The 15736-nt window shown below is 52.3% G+C and overlaps 7 protein-coding genes across 7 annotated transcripts; 2 read left to right on the forward strand and 5 right to left on the reverse strand.

The window, feature by feature from the left end:
* Nucleotides 1–284: 284 nt before the first annotated feature.
* Nucleotides 285–1550, reverse strand: Triagg1_6692 (uncharacterized protein; the record flags this gene model as incomplete). Its single annotated transcript, XM_062901344.1, has 1 exon — nt 285–1550. The coding sequence occupies one exon, from the start codon at nt 1548–1550 to the stop codon at nt 285–287; it is 1266 nt and encodes a 421-aa protein (XP_062754308.1).
* Nucleotides 1551–2026: 476 nt separating this feature from the next.
* On the reverse strand, nt 2027–3236 carry Triagg1_6693 (uncharacterized protein; the record flags this gene model as incomplete). Its single annotated transcript, XM_062901345.1, has 4 exons — nt 2027–2159; nt 2215–2441; nt 2503–3102; nt 3192–3236. 4 exons carry the CDS (start codon nt 3234–3236, stop codon nt 2027–2029), a joined length of 1005 nt encoding a protein of 334 aa, XP_062754309.1.
* Nucleotides 3237–3946: 710 nt separating this feature from the next.
* Triagg1_6694 (uncharacterized protein) lies at nt 3947–5083 on the forward strand (the record flags this gene model as incomplete). The annotated part of the gene is made up of 1 exon (XM_062901346.1): nt 3947–5083. One exon carries the CDS (start codon nt 3947–3949, stop codon nt 5081–5083), a length of 1137 nt encoding a protein of 378 aa, XP_062754310.1.
* Nucleotides 5084–5186: 103 nt separating this feature from the next.
* Nucleotides 5187–6017, reverse strand: Triagg1_6695 (uncharacterized protein; the record flags this gene model as incomplete). The annotated part of the gene is made up of 1 exon (XM_062901347.1): nt 5187–6017. One exon carries the CDS (start codon nt 6015–6017, stop codon nt 5187–5189), a length of 831 nt encoding a protein of 276 aa, XP_062754311.1.
* Nucleotides 6018–6518: 501 nt separating this feature from the next.
* On the reverse strand, nt 6519–8320 carry Triagg1_6696 (uncharacterized protein; the record flags this gene model as incomplete). Its single annotated transcript, XM_062901348.1, has 4 exons — nt 6519–7231; nt 7303–7523; nt 7608–7996; nt 8051–8320. The coding sequence occupies 4 exons, from the start codon at nt 8318–8320 to the stop codon at nt 6519–6521; spliced, it is 1593 nt and encodes a 530-aa protein (XP_062754312.1).
* A 2020-nt stretch (nt 8321–10340) lies between these two features.
* On the forward strand, nt 10341–14109 carry Triagg1_6697 (uncharacterized protein; the record flags this gene model as incomplete). Its single annotated transcript, XM_062901349.1, has 5 exons — nt 10341–10972; nt 11024–11119; nt 11172–11644; nt 11710–13304; nt 13363–14109. The coding sequence occupies 5 exons, from the start codon at nt 10341–10343 to the stop codon at nt 14107–14109; spliced, it is 3543 nt and encodes a 1180-aa protein (XP_062754313.1).
* A 365-nt stretch (nt 14110–14474) lies between these two features.
* Triagg1_6698 (uncharacterized protein) lies at nt 14475–15629 on the reverse strand (the record flags this gene model as incomplete). Its single annotated transcript, XM_062901352.1, has 1 exon — nt 14475–15629. One exon carries the CDS (start codon nt 15627–15629, stop codon nt 14475–14477), a length of 1155 nt encoding a protein of 384 aa, XP_062754314.1.
* Between the last annotated feature and the right edge of the window lie 107 nt (nt 15630–15736).

Genomic DNA, 15736 nt, shown 5'->3' on the forward strand with positions numbered 1-15736 from the left:
GTTTGCGCTGTGGTGTGTGAGTTTTTGGGGCTTTTCTTTAAACTTGAGCCTCTTGAAGGAATGTAAAGTATTGACGATGATTGGAATCAAAAGGCAAATGATGAGCCGGCATTTATGCTGCACATTGTCCCCGGTGAATGAAGAGTTGAGATGCATGTACCCATAAATAGCCCGTTAGGTATAGTAAACATGCATCAGATGAAAGAAAAAGGAAAAGTTTCATTATTCATTATGTTGGCTGGCCATTTCGCTCTAAATCACTTCAAACTAACAAACATACCGTGTCACCTCTTCCCCATGACATTCTGTACAACAGACTCCAACTCTCCACCCTCATCACCACTTCTTCTCAAACGCGTCCTCCTCTTCCTCTTCCTCATCCACTCAACCCTCCAGCACGAAAATTCCCAAAGAATACCCTGGTGATGCGCTTTATCTGAACACTCCAACACACCCGGCGCCTCCAAAAACAGGCGCAGCTTCTGTATCTCCGAATCGTCCCTCCCAGCCTCCACAACGCGATCTATCCTCCCGTCGTCGAACGCGATGCCCCTCCAGAGCAAGATGCCCAGCTCTCGTGCTGCTTCCACTTGTCTCAGCTGTATTGCCTCTCGTCTAGTCAAGGACAAGAATCTACCCCAAAAGACTTGACGCAGCTCTTCGTGGTCGTCATAGTATCTGAAGCCTTCCAATGGAACGTGTTCTCCGAGGACTTCTTCAACGCCGTACAGAGCCATTCCAAAGGGCAGCCATTCAGCCTCAGCCCAGTCGATAAGTCCCGTCAACCGTCCAGTCTTTGCATCAACCATCATGTTTCCCGGGAGAACGTCTCCGTGTGTAAGACACCAATCCGATGCCTCTATGCTATCAAGCCGGCTCTGCGCTTCAGAGACGTGCCTGAGCAAATCTTCACCCGGGAGGCCATTCAAAAGACCAAGACGCCACCGCATCGACTCCCCGATTCTGCCCTTGGATATGCTGCCCGCTAGCATCGCCACGTCTCCCAAAGGCTGTCGCCCGCGAAATCCCATGGCAAAGACCTTGGCTAGGCCGTGCATCAGCCTCCTGTTGTATATCTTGTCGTCAGCTTCACGGCCATTCATCTTCCGCCTCGTCCGAAACTCCGATAGAGGGATTCCCGAGATTCGTTGATGCAGGTAGACGTGCATCGCTGGCGATCCGATCTCGTCGTCGATATGTTGTATCACGATGTCTCGGATCTTGCCTAGGTACGTTGTTGTCGGCGCGTATTTGCCATATATAGCCTTCACCTCGCTGCAAGTGCCTATATCCAACATGAAAGCCTCCGGCCTAAACTGCAGCAAATAATGCTTTGATAGATTCAACGTATAGGAGCAATAGCCCTGCGTCGATGTCGGCGTTGCTTCCAGGCTGGGGAATCGCACACGGGCATACTCATCGCACGCATCTCGAGTTGTCACATCAAATCCGTTGCGAATAAAGAACGCTTCAATATCTTGATCATTCAGATGAATCTCACTCTCAGCCGTGCGGCTACCGGCCTTTTCGGAACTGCCCCAAACCATCATCGGCTGAATGACTTATATTACTCAGAAGCACAGGTGCGTCGAGCGTCTATAACACGGCATAGTATTATTACACGGCACAAGTAGCTCCATGACAGGGGCCGAGTGATTTAAGACATGGTTTGGTCAGATGATAAGAGATGGAAGCAGCTTTATAAGTCAAAAAGTTATCATATCTCGCACTCATAGGATCGCTAACCAAAAGCCACCCCCACATACTCCGTGGCTCTTCCAAAGCTGCACATGACGCGGCCCCTCTCCAGAGTGCGGCTGAAATTGCCATCATGGGCCGTATCCTGGCGAATCCTCAGGCCGGGCCGCAGGGGTTCATTCATGGAATATCATGTAACCGAGCAGCGCGGGCGCTCCCCCCTTGTCGCCGAATCGTCGAGGCGGAATGGATTATCATACTCGTATATATTTCCCTATACACGCACACACGCGCTTTCGCCTTGAAGCTGGCCATCTCAACAACCAGTTCAATACGTCGCGGTGAGTCTCTGGACGAGGTAGTCGCCGCTATTGATGCTGTCATACTTCTTCTCCTTCTCCGTTGCATATGTCCCCGGCAGCACCTCGATAAGGTCCTTGAAGTTGGGGTTGCAAAAGTATCTGTCCATGCATTAGAGTGCGGCCACATCAAAATATTGCATCATCATCCACTTACGCAATGCTATATCGTGAAGGATACGTCGCGCCCTCCTTCCGCGGCGGCTCTACTACCCTGTGAATGGTGCTCTTAATGGTGTCGTTGCTCCATCTCGCCAACAGATCGCCGGCGTTGACGACGATGGTGTCCTCCATGGGAGTTGCATCGACAAACGTTCCGTTGGGGCTCTTGACCTGCAGACCGCCCCGGTTATCCTGGAAGAGAAGAGTGATGGATCCATAATCCTATATCAAACATGTTAAACTCTTTGAGAAATCATGACGCAGTGTGTCATTGGCCGCTTACGCTGTGCTCCCCAGCACGAACTTGGCCTGGGGTATTGAAAATCTCAGACTTGACTTCCGGATAGTGTAGCAGCCGCAGGTTATTATCGCCAACGTCAACAAACCGATCAAAAAAGCTCTCTTCAAATCCCATCCCCAAAGCGATAGCCCGCATGACTTCAATATGCAAAGCCTTGCACTGCTCAAAAAAGTCCTTCATATCCGTCTTGAAGCCAGTAATGGAGCCCTCTTCGCTAGGCCAGTTGTTCGGGTGGCCTGCCTCATCGTCGCGGCCAATCTCAAAGCTCTCCTTCAAGTCTGGCACTGCGCTACGAACCTTTTCCACCTCGGCATGGTCCTCCAGCAAGGTAACTTTCTCACGCCCTTGAGCCACGTAGCCGCGGTTGGCCTGTGGAGTGGTCCATCCTAGTACCGCTTTCTTCTCGAGAGGTTGTGCAAAGAAGTTTGCCGACATGGCAAAGGTGTGCTTTACTGTGTCTTTCGGAATGGGGTGGTTCTTGAGATAGATGAAGCCAGCGCCTTGGAAGCCATTGAGAATGGCCTTGGCGGTCTCTTGCCGTGTAGTTGCGTCGCCATTCAAGAACTTGGAGAAGTCGATGAGCTGAATGCGGATGAAATCAGTTTCAAAGCCCATTCGTTTGATCAAACGTCACACATCATCATGCAATGAGCGTCAAACAATGTACTTACGGGAATGAAAAGCCCATCTTTGCTCACTGCCGCATCAGTCGCCATTGTGTGCTCGCTTGCGTAAGAGTACGCTTAATTTCATGGATGTTAATGTGTTCTAGCAGAGTACTTTATGAAGAAAACTCAGCCCAGGTACATGTATTGTCATAGGTATTTATATGGAAAACTCAAGTCCAAATTAGCGCAGAGCTACAAACTTCCCCATTCCAATGCAACCTCTGACACGCGATAGCGCGGGCGCTCAAGGACCAAGTCGTGCCACCGTATGAGTTCTTTCAAACCGGGTGAGATAAAAACCACTTGGTATCTCAAGCCAAAGCTTAAGCCTGCGATAAGCTGGGGTCAAGAGACGGCAGCTAGTACGCCTAGTCCGGGGTGTGTGCATTGGATGACTGATTCGCTGGACGCTGACTGGTGCAAGAGCTGATTATCATGGTGGAGAGTTGAGAACTCGTGCGGGGCAATGATCTTTCATGTGCCATGCCCCTCTTCAAGACTCTCTAGCTTGCCAGTTAGGTGTTGCTTTGATGGCAATGGATCCGCGTATCAGTGTAACGTCTGCGTCGCTAATAAGGAGGAGGCCGCTGAAACGAACCCGTGTGCTGCAGTAAAGCCACTCGAGGGCTATACCACTCCCCCGCTATGCCGCTGACGGGAAGATGAGTTTGTCCCACCATCAAACCTCCTCCTCCTCCTCCTCAGCACAAGCCTGAACCTTTGTTTGTTCAGGATCGATTCTTCATCTCCGGTGTGAGATGGCGGCGTCCAAGATGCGCGTTGTGGACATCCACACGCACATGTATCCTCCATCATATATCAAGATCCTCGAATCCCGCTCCGCAATCCCTCTGGTCCGCACATTTCCACAGGCACCAGATCCCCGCCTGATACTCCTCGAGGCCGAAGTCAAATCTCTCGAGGAAGCCACTCAAGATGCCACAGCTAGACTTCCTGGACGGCCGCTCACTTCCCACTTCGCATCGCTTGCTCAAAAGGTTCATTTCATGGACACCCATGGCATCGACGTTTCTGTCATATCTCTGGCCAATCCATGGCTTGATTTCCTGAGTGCCTCTGAGTCGGGGAAGATGGCTGAATCCGTCAACCAAGAGTTTTCACGAATGTGCAGCGAGCATCCTGGACGCTTGTTTTTCTTCGCAACTTTGCCTCTAACCGCGCCTCTCGAGACAGTGCTGGCTGCGGTATCCCATGTACAAGGCCTCAAATACTGCAGAGGGATTATCCTCGGCACCTCAGGTTTGGGCCAGGGACTCGATGATCCCGCTTTACTGCCTATTTTTGAAGCTGTGGCAGCGGCCCACCTGACTGTCTTCTTGCACCCGCATTATGGACTTCCGAATGAAGTATGGGGACCTAGAGCCAGCGCAGAGTACGGCCATGTTTTGCCCCTTGCCCTCGGCTTTCCAATGGAAACCACCATTGCAGTGACGCGGATGTACTTGGCAGGCGTGTTTGACAAGGTGCGGGATCTGAGAATGATCCTAGCCCACAGCGGAGGGACCCTTCCTTTCTTAGCGGGCAGGATTGAAAGCTGCGTCCTGCATGACGGACAACTTGTCAGAGAAGGCAAAGTCGGAAAGGGTCGGCGGACAGTTTGGGAGGTTTTGAAGCAACAGATCTACCTTGACGCGGTCATTTATTCCGAGGTTGGACTCAAGGCGGCGATACACGCCAGCGGCGCCGATAGATTGATGTTTGGAACCGACCACCCCTTCTTCCCACCCCTTGAAACAGATGAGCAAGGAGAGTGGGAAAGCGTGAGCTTGAATGCTGCAGCAGTGACCAAGGCTGTTGGTGAAGGGTCGGGAGAGGCAGAGGCCATCATGGGAGGCAATGCTATAAGCATCCTTCGCCTTGACCAAGACAGTTGAATAACGTGGCGCTGGCAATTTTTGAGTAATTCGTGCCAGGCTGTACACAAATGATATAGCCAATATGGATTTGTGGTGTCTCATTTTCTCTGCGTAGGAGTAACTAGACCGCGGCGTCTTGCTGAAATTTCATCTCCGCATCGTAGATTCGTTGCCTGGCTTCCCTCATTTCTTTCTCGGCGTTTTCGAGCTCCTCACTGTTCGTTACATCCAGCTTCTGTAAGTTTCTCACCGCTTGAACGGCCCGCAGCTTGTCGCAAACCAGTTCCCAGTACATCTTTTTTACTGAGCCGAGATCCACGAGATAATCTCCAGGGACCAGAACGGCGCCATTGGCGGGCCCCGAGGATTTTTTAACGGCGCCCGTGGCCTTTAGTGACTCCTTGACCTGCTTCCGTCTTGCCTTTTCCTCTTTCTTTTCCTTGAGTCGTCTCCTAGCCTCGGCCAAGTCCTCCATTTCCTGCGCTGCCTCAGCCTGCCGCTTCTTTTCTTCTTCATGGAGACGCTGCTCCTCTGCCAGCCGCTCCCGCTCCTTACCCAACTTCTCCTGCTCTCGCTGTTGTTGCTGTTGCCTCTGCTGTTTATGAGCATTTTCGCGGGCCTCAAGGTCGTCGGCAAACTTTTGGTGTTCCCTGTCCATAGCCTCGCGTTCTTGCTTGCGCAATAATTTGGCCTTGAGGGACTGATCATAAGCCGCGCGAGCATTTGGATCTGACAAAATGTCCCTTGCCCTCTCGAATAGCTCCCATTTTGCTGCATCAAAGTTCTCGCGCGCCTTGTCTGGATGGTAGTTCAAAGACGCCTTTCTCCAAGCTCGGTGGATGTCTTCTTTGGGAGTGAGAGCATCCACCCCAAGGAGCTCGTAGAGGTCAATGTTCTTGTCCGCATACTCATTTGCTAACCCCAAAAGGTCCGCCTTCTTGTCGTCGCTCATTGCAAGAGTCTGTCGATTTCCTCCGACTTATGTGTGAGATGATGGTTTGGTAGAGTGACTCGGAGAGAGTATATCGCCGCCGAGAAGTCGAAATGGAAAAGAGCCAAGTCTTTGATTGTCTCTCAGTCAAAGATAAGTAATTTTAACAAAGAAAAAAGAGTTGTCCAGAAATTTGATGTCGCTCAAATGGCAGCCTGCCTGATGCTTATGAGATTTTATGGGTGGCAGAATGCAGTCGCGCCTTCGCGCCTTAGCTTGATACGCTGTCACGTGACTCTCAGAAACCTCCAAACGTGCCACAATGAACAAAGCATCAGGTACTCAGGATAGTGCAAATCCCATTTGCATCTGTATTCACATCTATAAATTGCCGTCTTTCCTGAATCCAATTCCGTATTATATCCTAATGCTCTAATTTATCAAATGCGCTAAATTGCCCGTCAAACGTTATTACTCTGCCATTAAATTCATCAATCTTCAAGCGAAAGCTCCTCGGCCGCCTCACTCCTTGCCACTTCTCAGGGCGGGAATCTTCTTCCCCTGCCAGTCAATATCTTGAGTCTCGGCAAACAGATAGACGTTTGGCGTTCCCTCTGAAAGTTGAAGCAGATATCGTTCATAAGGCCCCAATGGCTCCTCCACCATAATCCTCTGCTTGGGGTCCGTCGGAGCAGAACCCTTTGGCCCCGCGAACTCCCAAATCCATCTCCCGTTTTGTTGTTTTTCCACCCCAGATTCATCAGGCGGGCCTTGCCACCAGCTGGGGCTGTGAGGGATTGGGTCTTCAAACGTTGCATCCGTATGCGTCAACTGCCAGCTGGATAGGGATGGACAGCTCCAGACCCCCTTGTCGTCCAAGCCAAGGCCCTTGCAAGCAAGGCGTACTCTGGCAGAGCTGTGAATACGTTCGTTGGTATCTTGCAGGAAGATGTTGGTATCGCGGTCCGTCTTCGGATCGGTTCGCTTGTATAAACCAGGCGTCCTGTCTTCGAATCCCGAGAGCTTGTATATAAAGCTGCCAGCCTTATTGATGGATCCGAGTGCCCACGGTCGCACTGGCTGGTTGCTTGAATAGATGGGATCAACAGCCCATTTTGGACCCTTCTTCTTTGTAGTTTGCAGGCTTTTGTAGTAGCCGATGGTCTTCTGTGCGACCCTCTCGAGACATGACAAATCGAACTCGACTCCTACAGATGCCATCTGGTCCATCATCCCTGTTTGTCCAATTGTCAGTTCTCGGCTCAACTCTTTTACTAACGATTTTTCTCATGTCGAAAAAACTTACAGGCAAGTGAAGAGTCAGAGGCTTCTTGGTCAGGCCAACCTCCACCACAGTTTCCATGGTTTCCTGGGAACCAGACCTGTCTAAGATCGGTTGTCAACCTATTTTCTGGAAGACGTTCCCAGACAGCTGGGGAAAATGGAGCACGGGTTTCATCCAGAGCAAGTGCCTGGAAGGCATGTTCTATGCGATCCGACAGCGATGTATCATGCCATTTATATGTGCTGTGAAAGTTAGCTTCCTGCGATGCCGCGAATAGAAGGGAGACTTATTCGTCATTTGAGGGATGGATGCCTATCTTGTCCAACCACGAAACCTTAGGGATACCCAGGCTACCAACAGTGTCCCAAACGCAGACGGCCTTAATTTTAATCAACTCGCCGTTCGCCTGGTACACGCGAGTATACCCCAACTCCTCGAGCCTCTTTCGGTACACGGCGGCTGCGTTTGGTCCTTTGGGTTTGTTGGGAAAAGGCTGCCCCGGGAACTCGTCGTCGTAATTGTCATTGTTCCAATTCTCCATGTCCTTGAAGATGGGATAGAAGTACTCCAAGCCCTCTCTGGTGAGAAGGCCTAGGTTTCCAATCATTCCTGCGACCGATCGAGCTGTAAAGGCTCCTCGAGAAAATCCGACGAGAAATATTTCATCGCCGTCTATATGGTTGGAGGCCAGGTATGAGTACGCTTCGCGGACTCGCTACATTTCAAGTCAGCTCAATTTGCTTTCCGAAGAGACTGCGGTTCTTCTCACTTCTGAGAGACCCAGGCCGAATGCGCCGCCGGTGAGGGTGTCAATGGCATTGCTACCAGTTCCTACTCCGGATTCATATGATATGATTTGCAGGGTTCCATCGTCGCAGCGCCGCTTGAAGCATCGGCTGATTCGTGTCACGTTTGAAGGTACTTGAAGTGTCCCCTGAGGATGCTCCAGCGTTGGCTCTACGTAGCCGTTATCGCTATTCATCCACGTCCCATCGCAGCAGACAATGAGGCGCTTGTGGACAGGAGGCTGAGAACCCATCAGGACGATTTTCGCAAGATCTTTTATGTATGAGATTACTTGGGTGAGTGATTGATGTGAGTAGCGAAAAGCACGACCCAAGAAAGGACACCGCTTATAAAATATACCTATATATATAAACCAGGCGGAAGACTCACACCAGTCCTCGTGTGAGGCGGCCTCCCCTCAAAGCCCAGATCGTCGGTTACCGTTACCCTCTCCAGAGTGAACACTTTTTACCAAAACAATGACTGACGATTGGTGGAGGAAGGGGCATGACCACAGCTACAAAGCGGTCTCACAATAAGCTCTTCGTGATGGTGTGCATCCCACGAGACTAGGTGGTCAGCCCCAGCCATAGCCCATCGTCCCTTGCTTCAAGCTTCACCATACGCTATGCATCTTAGCACGTCCAATACCCATGATCAAAAAAAAAAAGGCCAAAGCCTAAAAAGGTCGAGGGGGCAAAGGCCAAGAATCCAAGGCTCTTTTGCCGTCAACCACTCAGGTGATCAAGCAACTCAACTCAACAAGCGCTTTTCAGCTCCGGGTCGTTGTGGAGCGCCGTCTCTCAGCCCTACCATTGCATCTGTAGGGAAGCAAATCATGCGTCATTCAGGCGATGCTGACGGCTGTTTGACGATCCAACCACGGACGGTGTGCAGAATGGCTCATTATTAGCAAGTTTCAGTCCAGTTCTCGTCCCTCGCGTAAGGCCACCCTTGCAGTGCCCAGAACAATAGACCTAAGCCCATCCTTTGGAGATGGTTCTCGACCTTGTTGAATGAGGTATGATTGAGGTGTTAAGAGAGTGCTTATGTGCATGTTCTGAGCTAGTGCGGTTATTGGGAAATGAAATTAAGGCGCAGTTTTTTAGCCAGTGAATCGAGTTGGTGCCCTGCAAGTACCGCAGAAGGATTATTCGCTGCCACCACGTTTCAGTCAGCAAACCAATAATCGTTCAAGCTATGAGATGTGCATGTAAGTGGCAGTCATCCTCACTTGCTTGGCTTGTAGCATTTACGTTGAACAGGGGATGAACCATATGGGCGCCACATGTGGCTTATACTGTGCTTTTACTGTGAACCCGAGGTCCCTCTAATGGTAGTCCCGGGAACAAGGCCTACTGAGCGTTTAGGTTTCGTGCCTAGTTCTAAGCAAAAGCAGATCCAGGCAGGTTTACTTCTCACTGAAAAGTTTACCTGTAAGAAAAGCTCAAGAGGCTGGATTATAGCGAGTGCGTAATTTGTCTGCAGATTCCGCGCCTATGTAATATGTTGATACAGAACCCCACAACTACCACCGAATGGAGCCGGTCGAGTTTCGAATAGTAGACCACGCATACTCAATACACCATGCGATGAGATTAATAGAGGAAAATGCATGTACCGTGGGGAGATGGTTTTACTTCTTACATATGAGCTTAATGTAGGCACATTGGGTAGTAATATTCGTACAATCAGATGAAAATATTTCCCGGCATCCATGGTCGATTTGCGGATCAGTGTTACACGCCCTTGTAGATACACTCAGCCATCGTATCAGTCTTGCGCAATCTGGGTAACTATTTAACAGAAACTCTAGTCCATTAATATGAGTAATCTCAATACAGCTGTGGCCGGGGGAATTACAAGAAGAGATGAATCAGTCGTTGCAACACTTGTTGAAACAATATTTGTCAAGTACTAGGTAGACGTCGTACGAGCAGCAACGGAACTGGCACCGAGCGGCTGCACGTCATCTGCTCCATTGTAACCGCTATTTTACAGCAGTCCCTAGTCGCTATACCGACCCCGCTGCCGGCTCGAGCCCACTCTTTAAGCCATGCAGCCAGTAGGATAATGGTTTCTGGCGACCGCCTACTATAATAGTACACAGTGCCCCTCCCGAAGATCGGAGTGCGGCAGAATTCTTTTCGCCCTACTCAATAGAGATGACTCTTTCGGAATATCAACTTGAACTATATATACTCCAAGGACACATTCGCTACGAGGCATCTTCCCACTCAGTATAGATCTTGCTATATTCTGTTGCTGCCGCCATGGGATTACCTGATCCTACCTCCGACCTCGATTGGTCGGGCTACATTGGCGCCATCCACGAGATATTCCACAAGAATGCTTTGAAGCATCCCGATGCGCCGTGTGTTACGGAAACGGCCTCCTCCACCACTCCCGAGAGGAGATATACCTACAAGCAGATCTACGAGGCGTCCAACATCTTAGCCAATCAGCTCCATGAAGCTGGTATCACCAATGGCGATGTCGTCATGATCTTTGCCTACCGTTCCGTCGAACTCATCGTCGCCTTCATGGGAACTCTTGCTGCCGGTGCCACTATTACCGTCCTAGACCCCGCGTACCCCCCGGCGAGACAACAGATCTACCTCGAAGTCTCGCAACCAAAGGCTCTGATCACAATTGGCAGAGCCAGGGACGAGAATGGTACTTTCGCGCCGCGTGTCCAGAAGTACATTGACGAGGAGTTATCTCTCAAGATACGAGTACCCGAGCTACGGATGAGCGATGATGGCCACCTTACCGGAGGCGAGGTTGACGGCAAGGAGGTCTTTACCGACACTGAGAACAAAGCATCAGCTCCTCCAAAGGTTCTGGTAGGGCCAGATTCAACAAGCATCCTGAGCTTTACCAGCGGCACAACATCCACACCCAAGTACGAGATCCGGCAACTCTTCAAATTCGGACATTAGCTGACTATTTCTAGGGGTGTGTTGGGCAGGCACTACAGCTTAGCCAAGTACTTCCCATGGATGGCCAAGACTTTCAACTGGACTTCGGACACGAAGTTTGCCTGTCTCAGGTAACACCCACCAAAGATAATGCCCGTCGCAAGCTCTGCTAACCAATAACAGTGGTATAAGCCATGATCCTATTCAGAGAGACATTTTCAGTCCAATGTTCATGGGCGGAGAGCTCATTATCCCTGCTCGCGAGAATATTGCCCACGAAAAGTTGGCTGAGTGGTTCCGCGATCACAAGCCCAACGCGGTTCATTTGACGCCCGCCATGGGTCAAATCTTGTGCGGTGGCGCCAAGGCAGAGTTCCCTTCATTGAAGTGGGTTCTCTACGTTGGTGATATTCTGACCAAGAAGGATTGCGCTTCGCTCCGCAAGCTGGCGCCCAACGCGGACATCTGCGCAGCGTACGGTACCACTGAGACGAGCCGCAGCGTATCATACTACCATATCAAGAGTCACGCCGAAGATCCGACTGCATTGGATCAATTTGGCGATATTGTTCCTGCCGGAAAGGGTATCGAGAACGTTCAACTCCTCATCGTCAAGCGGGATGATATTACCAAGCTTTGCGGCGTTGGTGAGGTCGGTGAGGTCATGTTGAGAGCAGCAGGCTTAGCCGAGATAAGACTTGCCCTTTCTTTTTTTTCTAAGAGAGTCCGACTAACATTCTACTTTACGGATATCTGAACGACCCGGAGAAGTCCAAGGAAAAGTTCCTCGACAACTGGTTCGTCGACAACCAGACGTGGGTGGAGGCTGATAACAAAGTTGCCGACCACGCCAACGAGCCCTGGAGAAAGTACTACAAAGGCCCACGAGACAGAATCTACAGGACCGGCGACTTGGGGCACTTTTTGGACGATTCTGGCAATTGCGCAATTACAGGCAGAGCTGATGATCAAGTCAAAGTTCGTGGCTTCCGCATCGAGCTCAATGAGATCGATAGCAACCTGAGAGGGCACCAGTTGGTCCGCGAGTGCAAGACGCTGCTTCGAAGAGATCGGAACGAAGAGCCAACACTGGTCAGCTACATTGTTCCTGAAGACCAAGAGTGGCTCAAGTGGCTAGCAGAACGCAGCCTGGACGACACTGAGGATCAGGGTACCGAGATCGGGCCCGTCACCGTGTACTCTAAGCGCTACCGGCCCATGCAACCGGAGGTCCGGGATCATCTCAAGTCTCGATTGCCGGTTCACGCTATCCCGACCTACTTCATCTGCCTGAAGAAGATGCCACTGAACCCCAACGGCAAGGTTGACAGCCCTAATCTGCCGTTCCCGGATGCGGCCCTGATCTCGGAAGAGGCTTCAGAGGAGGATCTGAAGAGGTGGGAAACGCTCAGCAGCACCGAGAAGGAACTGGCGGAGCTGTGGGCAACCCTGGTCAATGGTTTGAATGCCAAGACTCTGCATCCCGAGTCTGATTTCTTCGAAAGTGGCGGGCACAGCCTGCTTGCTCAGCAGCTTCTTCTCACTCTCCGCAAGAACCTGGAGGCCAACGTGTCCATCAGCACACTGTACTCGAATTCATCCCTCAGGGCTCTTAGCACACAGGTTGACCGCCTGCGTGGGGGCAAGGAAGATACGGGCGCGACAGAGGACGGTGAAGCTGAATATGCCCAGTCACTTGACAAGCTGCTCGGTAGCCTCGATGCCAAATATCAGACGGCGGACCCCTCAGCACTCTCACCCGCAGGCAAGACGACCGTCTTTGTGACTGGCGCCACGGGCTTCCTGGGCTCCTTCATCGTCAAGGACTTGCTTGAGCGTGAAAACGTACACGTGATCGCCCATGTCCGTGGAACGAAGGGCGTCCCAGCCGCCCTCGAGCGGCTCCAGAAGTCACTCCGCGGATACGGCGTATGGCAGGACTCTTGGGCCACCAGGCTCAGCGCAGTCATTGGTGACCTGGCACAACCGCGTCTTGGACTTGATGACGACACATGGAAGACCCTTGGCGACACTGTCGATGTGGTTATCCATAACGGCGCCCTCGTCCACTGGGTGAAGCAGTATAAGCATCTGGAGCGTAGCAATGTTCTATCAACAATCGATGCCCTGCGGCTTTGTAACCAGGGCAAGCCTAAGCTTTTCTCATTCGTTAGCTCGACAAGTGTTCTGGACACGGATCACTATATCAACCTATCACATGAGCAGACCAGGACTGGACAAGGAGCCGTCATGGAAGCAGATGACTTAAGGGGCAGTTCCACGGGTCTCGGCACTGGATATGGCCAGACCAAATGGGTAAGTAGCCTCTGCAGCCCCCTTTCTGCACAATAACATTCATTCTGATAAACCACAGGTATCTGAACAGCTCGTCCGCGAGGCTGGTAGACGCGGCCTCCTCGGATCTGTCGTCCGACCCGGCTATATCCTCGGAGACGCTGCCACCGGCGTCGTCAACAACGACGACTTTCTCATCCGCATGCTCAAGGGATGTATCCAGCTATCAAGCCGTCCTCACATTGTAAACTCGGTCAACGCCGTCCCCGTTTCCCACGTCTCAACCGTCGTTGTCGCAGCCAGCTTGAACCCCGTCCCGGCCGAAACTGCAAACAGCGGCAGCAACGATGTCGGTGTCCACGTCATCCACGTCACTGCCCATCCTCGCCTACGCATGAACGAGTACCTCTCCATCCTAAGCTACTACGGCTACAATGTCCCCGAGGTGGACTACGATCACTGGAAGGCCCAGCTCGAGACCTTTGTCTCGGAAGGTCCTCTTCAGAAAGACGCGGAACAGAGCGCCCTCATGCCTCTTTTCCACATGGCGACGAACAATCTCCCCGCAAACACCCAAGCGCCAGAACTCGATGATCGCAATGCCGTTACTGTCCTCAAGGCCGATGCAGACCGGTGGACGGGCGTCGATGAGAGTGCTGGAGAGGGCATCAGCAGGGAAGCTGTTGGCCGCTTCTTGAGGTACCTCGCCGAAACCAATTTCCTGGCGTGGCCAACCGGACGGGGCAGGGAGCTGCCGCCTATCAAGGCTGGTGTTGTCGAGGCTCAGGCGAAATGGGGTGTTGGAGGCCGTGGTGGTACAGCATGAGAAGGGGGAACAGGAATAAAGTCGAAAAAAATCTGGACATGGTGAAAAACATGCTTGGATAGGTCAGAGAGCATTGGAAAAAGTAAAATAGGGGGCAAAAGAGACCCTTTGAATTGACAAGTAAGGCATCGCCTTTGCGTCTATACTGCTTTGTCGCAAGCGATATATGAAATCTTCAGACCGCTCCCTGGGTGTACTTTTGCAGGTGCGCCCACAAGCTTAATCGCACTGTAAACAGCCACATCTAATCCAAAGAAAGGTGCATCATTGTCTTTTGTCTAAATATCGTACATGAGACATGCAGCCTCATAGCAGTAGTAGTATAGTAGTAATACACACACCCGTCAGCACCAAATCTATCCTCATTATTGGTGCTGTTCGTCCAGCCTCCGTCTCAGCCACTCCGGCACAAAGGCCCTGACCTTGACGCCGCTCTTGTTGTCCTCCTCTCCCCACTCCAGCTCAAACTCGTCGCCGTCCTTGAACGTCGCGGCCGCCTGCTCGCCCGGCAGCACCACGTCCGTCATGATCTCCAGACGACACAGCCCCAGCCCAACGTTGCCCACCCCGCGAAGCCACTTGCCGGCGCTGCGGCCTCGCTTGCCGGACCGCCCGATGCTGGTCTCGGCGGGGATCATGTCCGCCGTCAGCGTCTCGGGGGAGCCGCTCTCGGGCTCGTAGACGAGGCTCGGGGGGGCCGCCTTGGCCTTGTCGTAGATGACGCAGGGCAGGATGCGCTTGCGGACGACGCCGCGGTGCTTGGTGCGGATGGTCAGCTCTTGGCCTACGTAGCAGCCCTTGTGGAAGTCGACGCCGTTCATAAACTCCATGTTGCTCTCGAGGGGCAGCGCCTGTTCGCGTAGGATCTCGTCCTGGCCCTCCGCGACGCCGTGTAGGTATCGGCGAATCGTGTAGGCGTCTTCGGTCGTCTGGTCAATGTCCACCTCGGGCGCCTTTTGGCCGGCAAGCTGGATGATTCTGTATCCCAAGCCAGGCGCTCGAGGATCTTGGTAGACAATTCTAGATTCGTTCGGTGCGATGTTGAGCTGCGAACCGGGAGCGTCGTTCCACGCATGCCACACAGATGTTTCCCCGGATTCCATCGCTCGGAAGGCCACTTTGGCCCTGAGCTTGTACCGCTTGATATACTTTGCCAGCGCGTTGATCTGCGCCGCATCCACCTCGATCAAGAAGCCATCCCCCTGAACCGGGTATATAAAGACATCGTGCAGCACTCGTCCCGTCGCATTCAGGAACCCCGTGTAGAAAGCATCGGTCCGGGGCTCGCCCTTGCTGGAGACGACGTTGGCGGTGATGATTCCCTGTAGAAACTTGGCGGCGTCGGGGCCCGTCACAGAAAGCAGCTGCCTCGAGGACAAAGCAGCCAAGCCCGACACTGGAGGCCGAGCAGACGCAAATCGACGACGCTGGAGCTTGCAGTTACGGCAGGCGAGATTCGGCGAGAAGTCGTGCAGCAAGGGACGCCTCGAGAGGCTTCGCATGATTGGCGCCGAGGCCATCGAGAGGGTCGATGCTGTCCAAGGCTGTTGCTCTAATCGCGGAGGGGGGGGATCGATAAGCACGAAGCACTTGGCGAATCGACAGCGACAGCTCCGGTGGAAGCTTC

The sequence above is a fragment of the Trichoderma aggressivum genome (genome assembly GCF_033847375.1).
Source record: "Trichoderma aggressivum f. europaeum strain CBS 100526 chromosome Unknown scaffold_027, whole genome shotgun sequence".
Lineage (NCBI taxonomy): Eukaryota > Fungi > Ascomycota > Sordariomycetes > Hypocreales > Hypocreaceae > Trichoderma > Trichoderma aggressivum.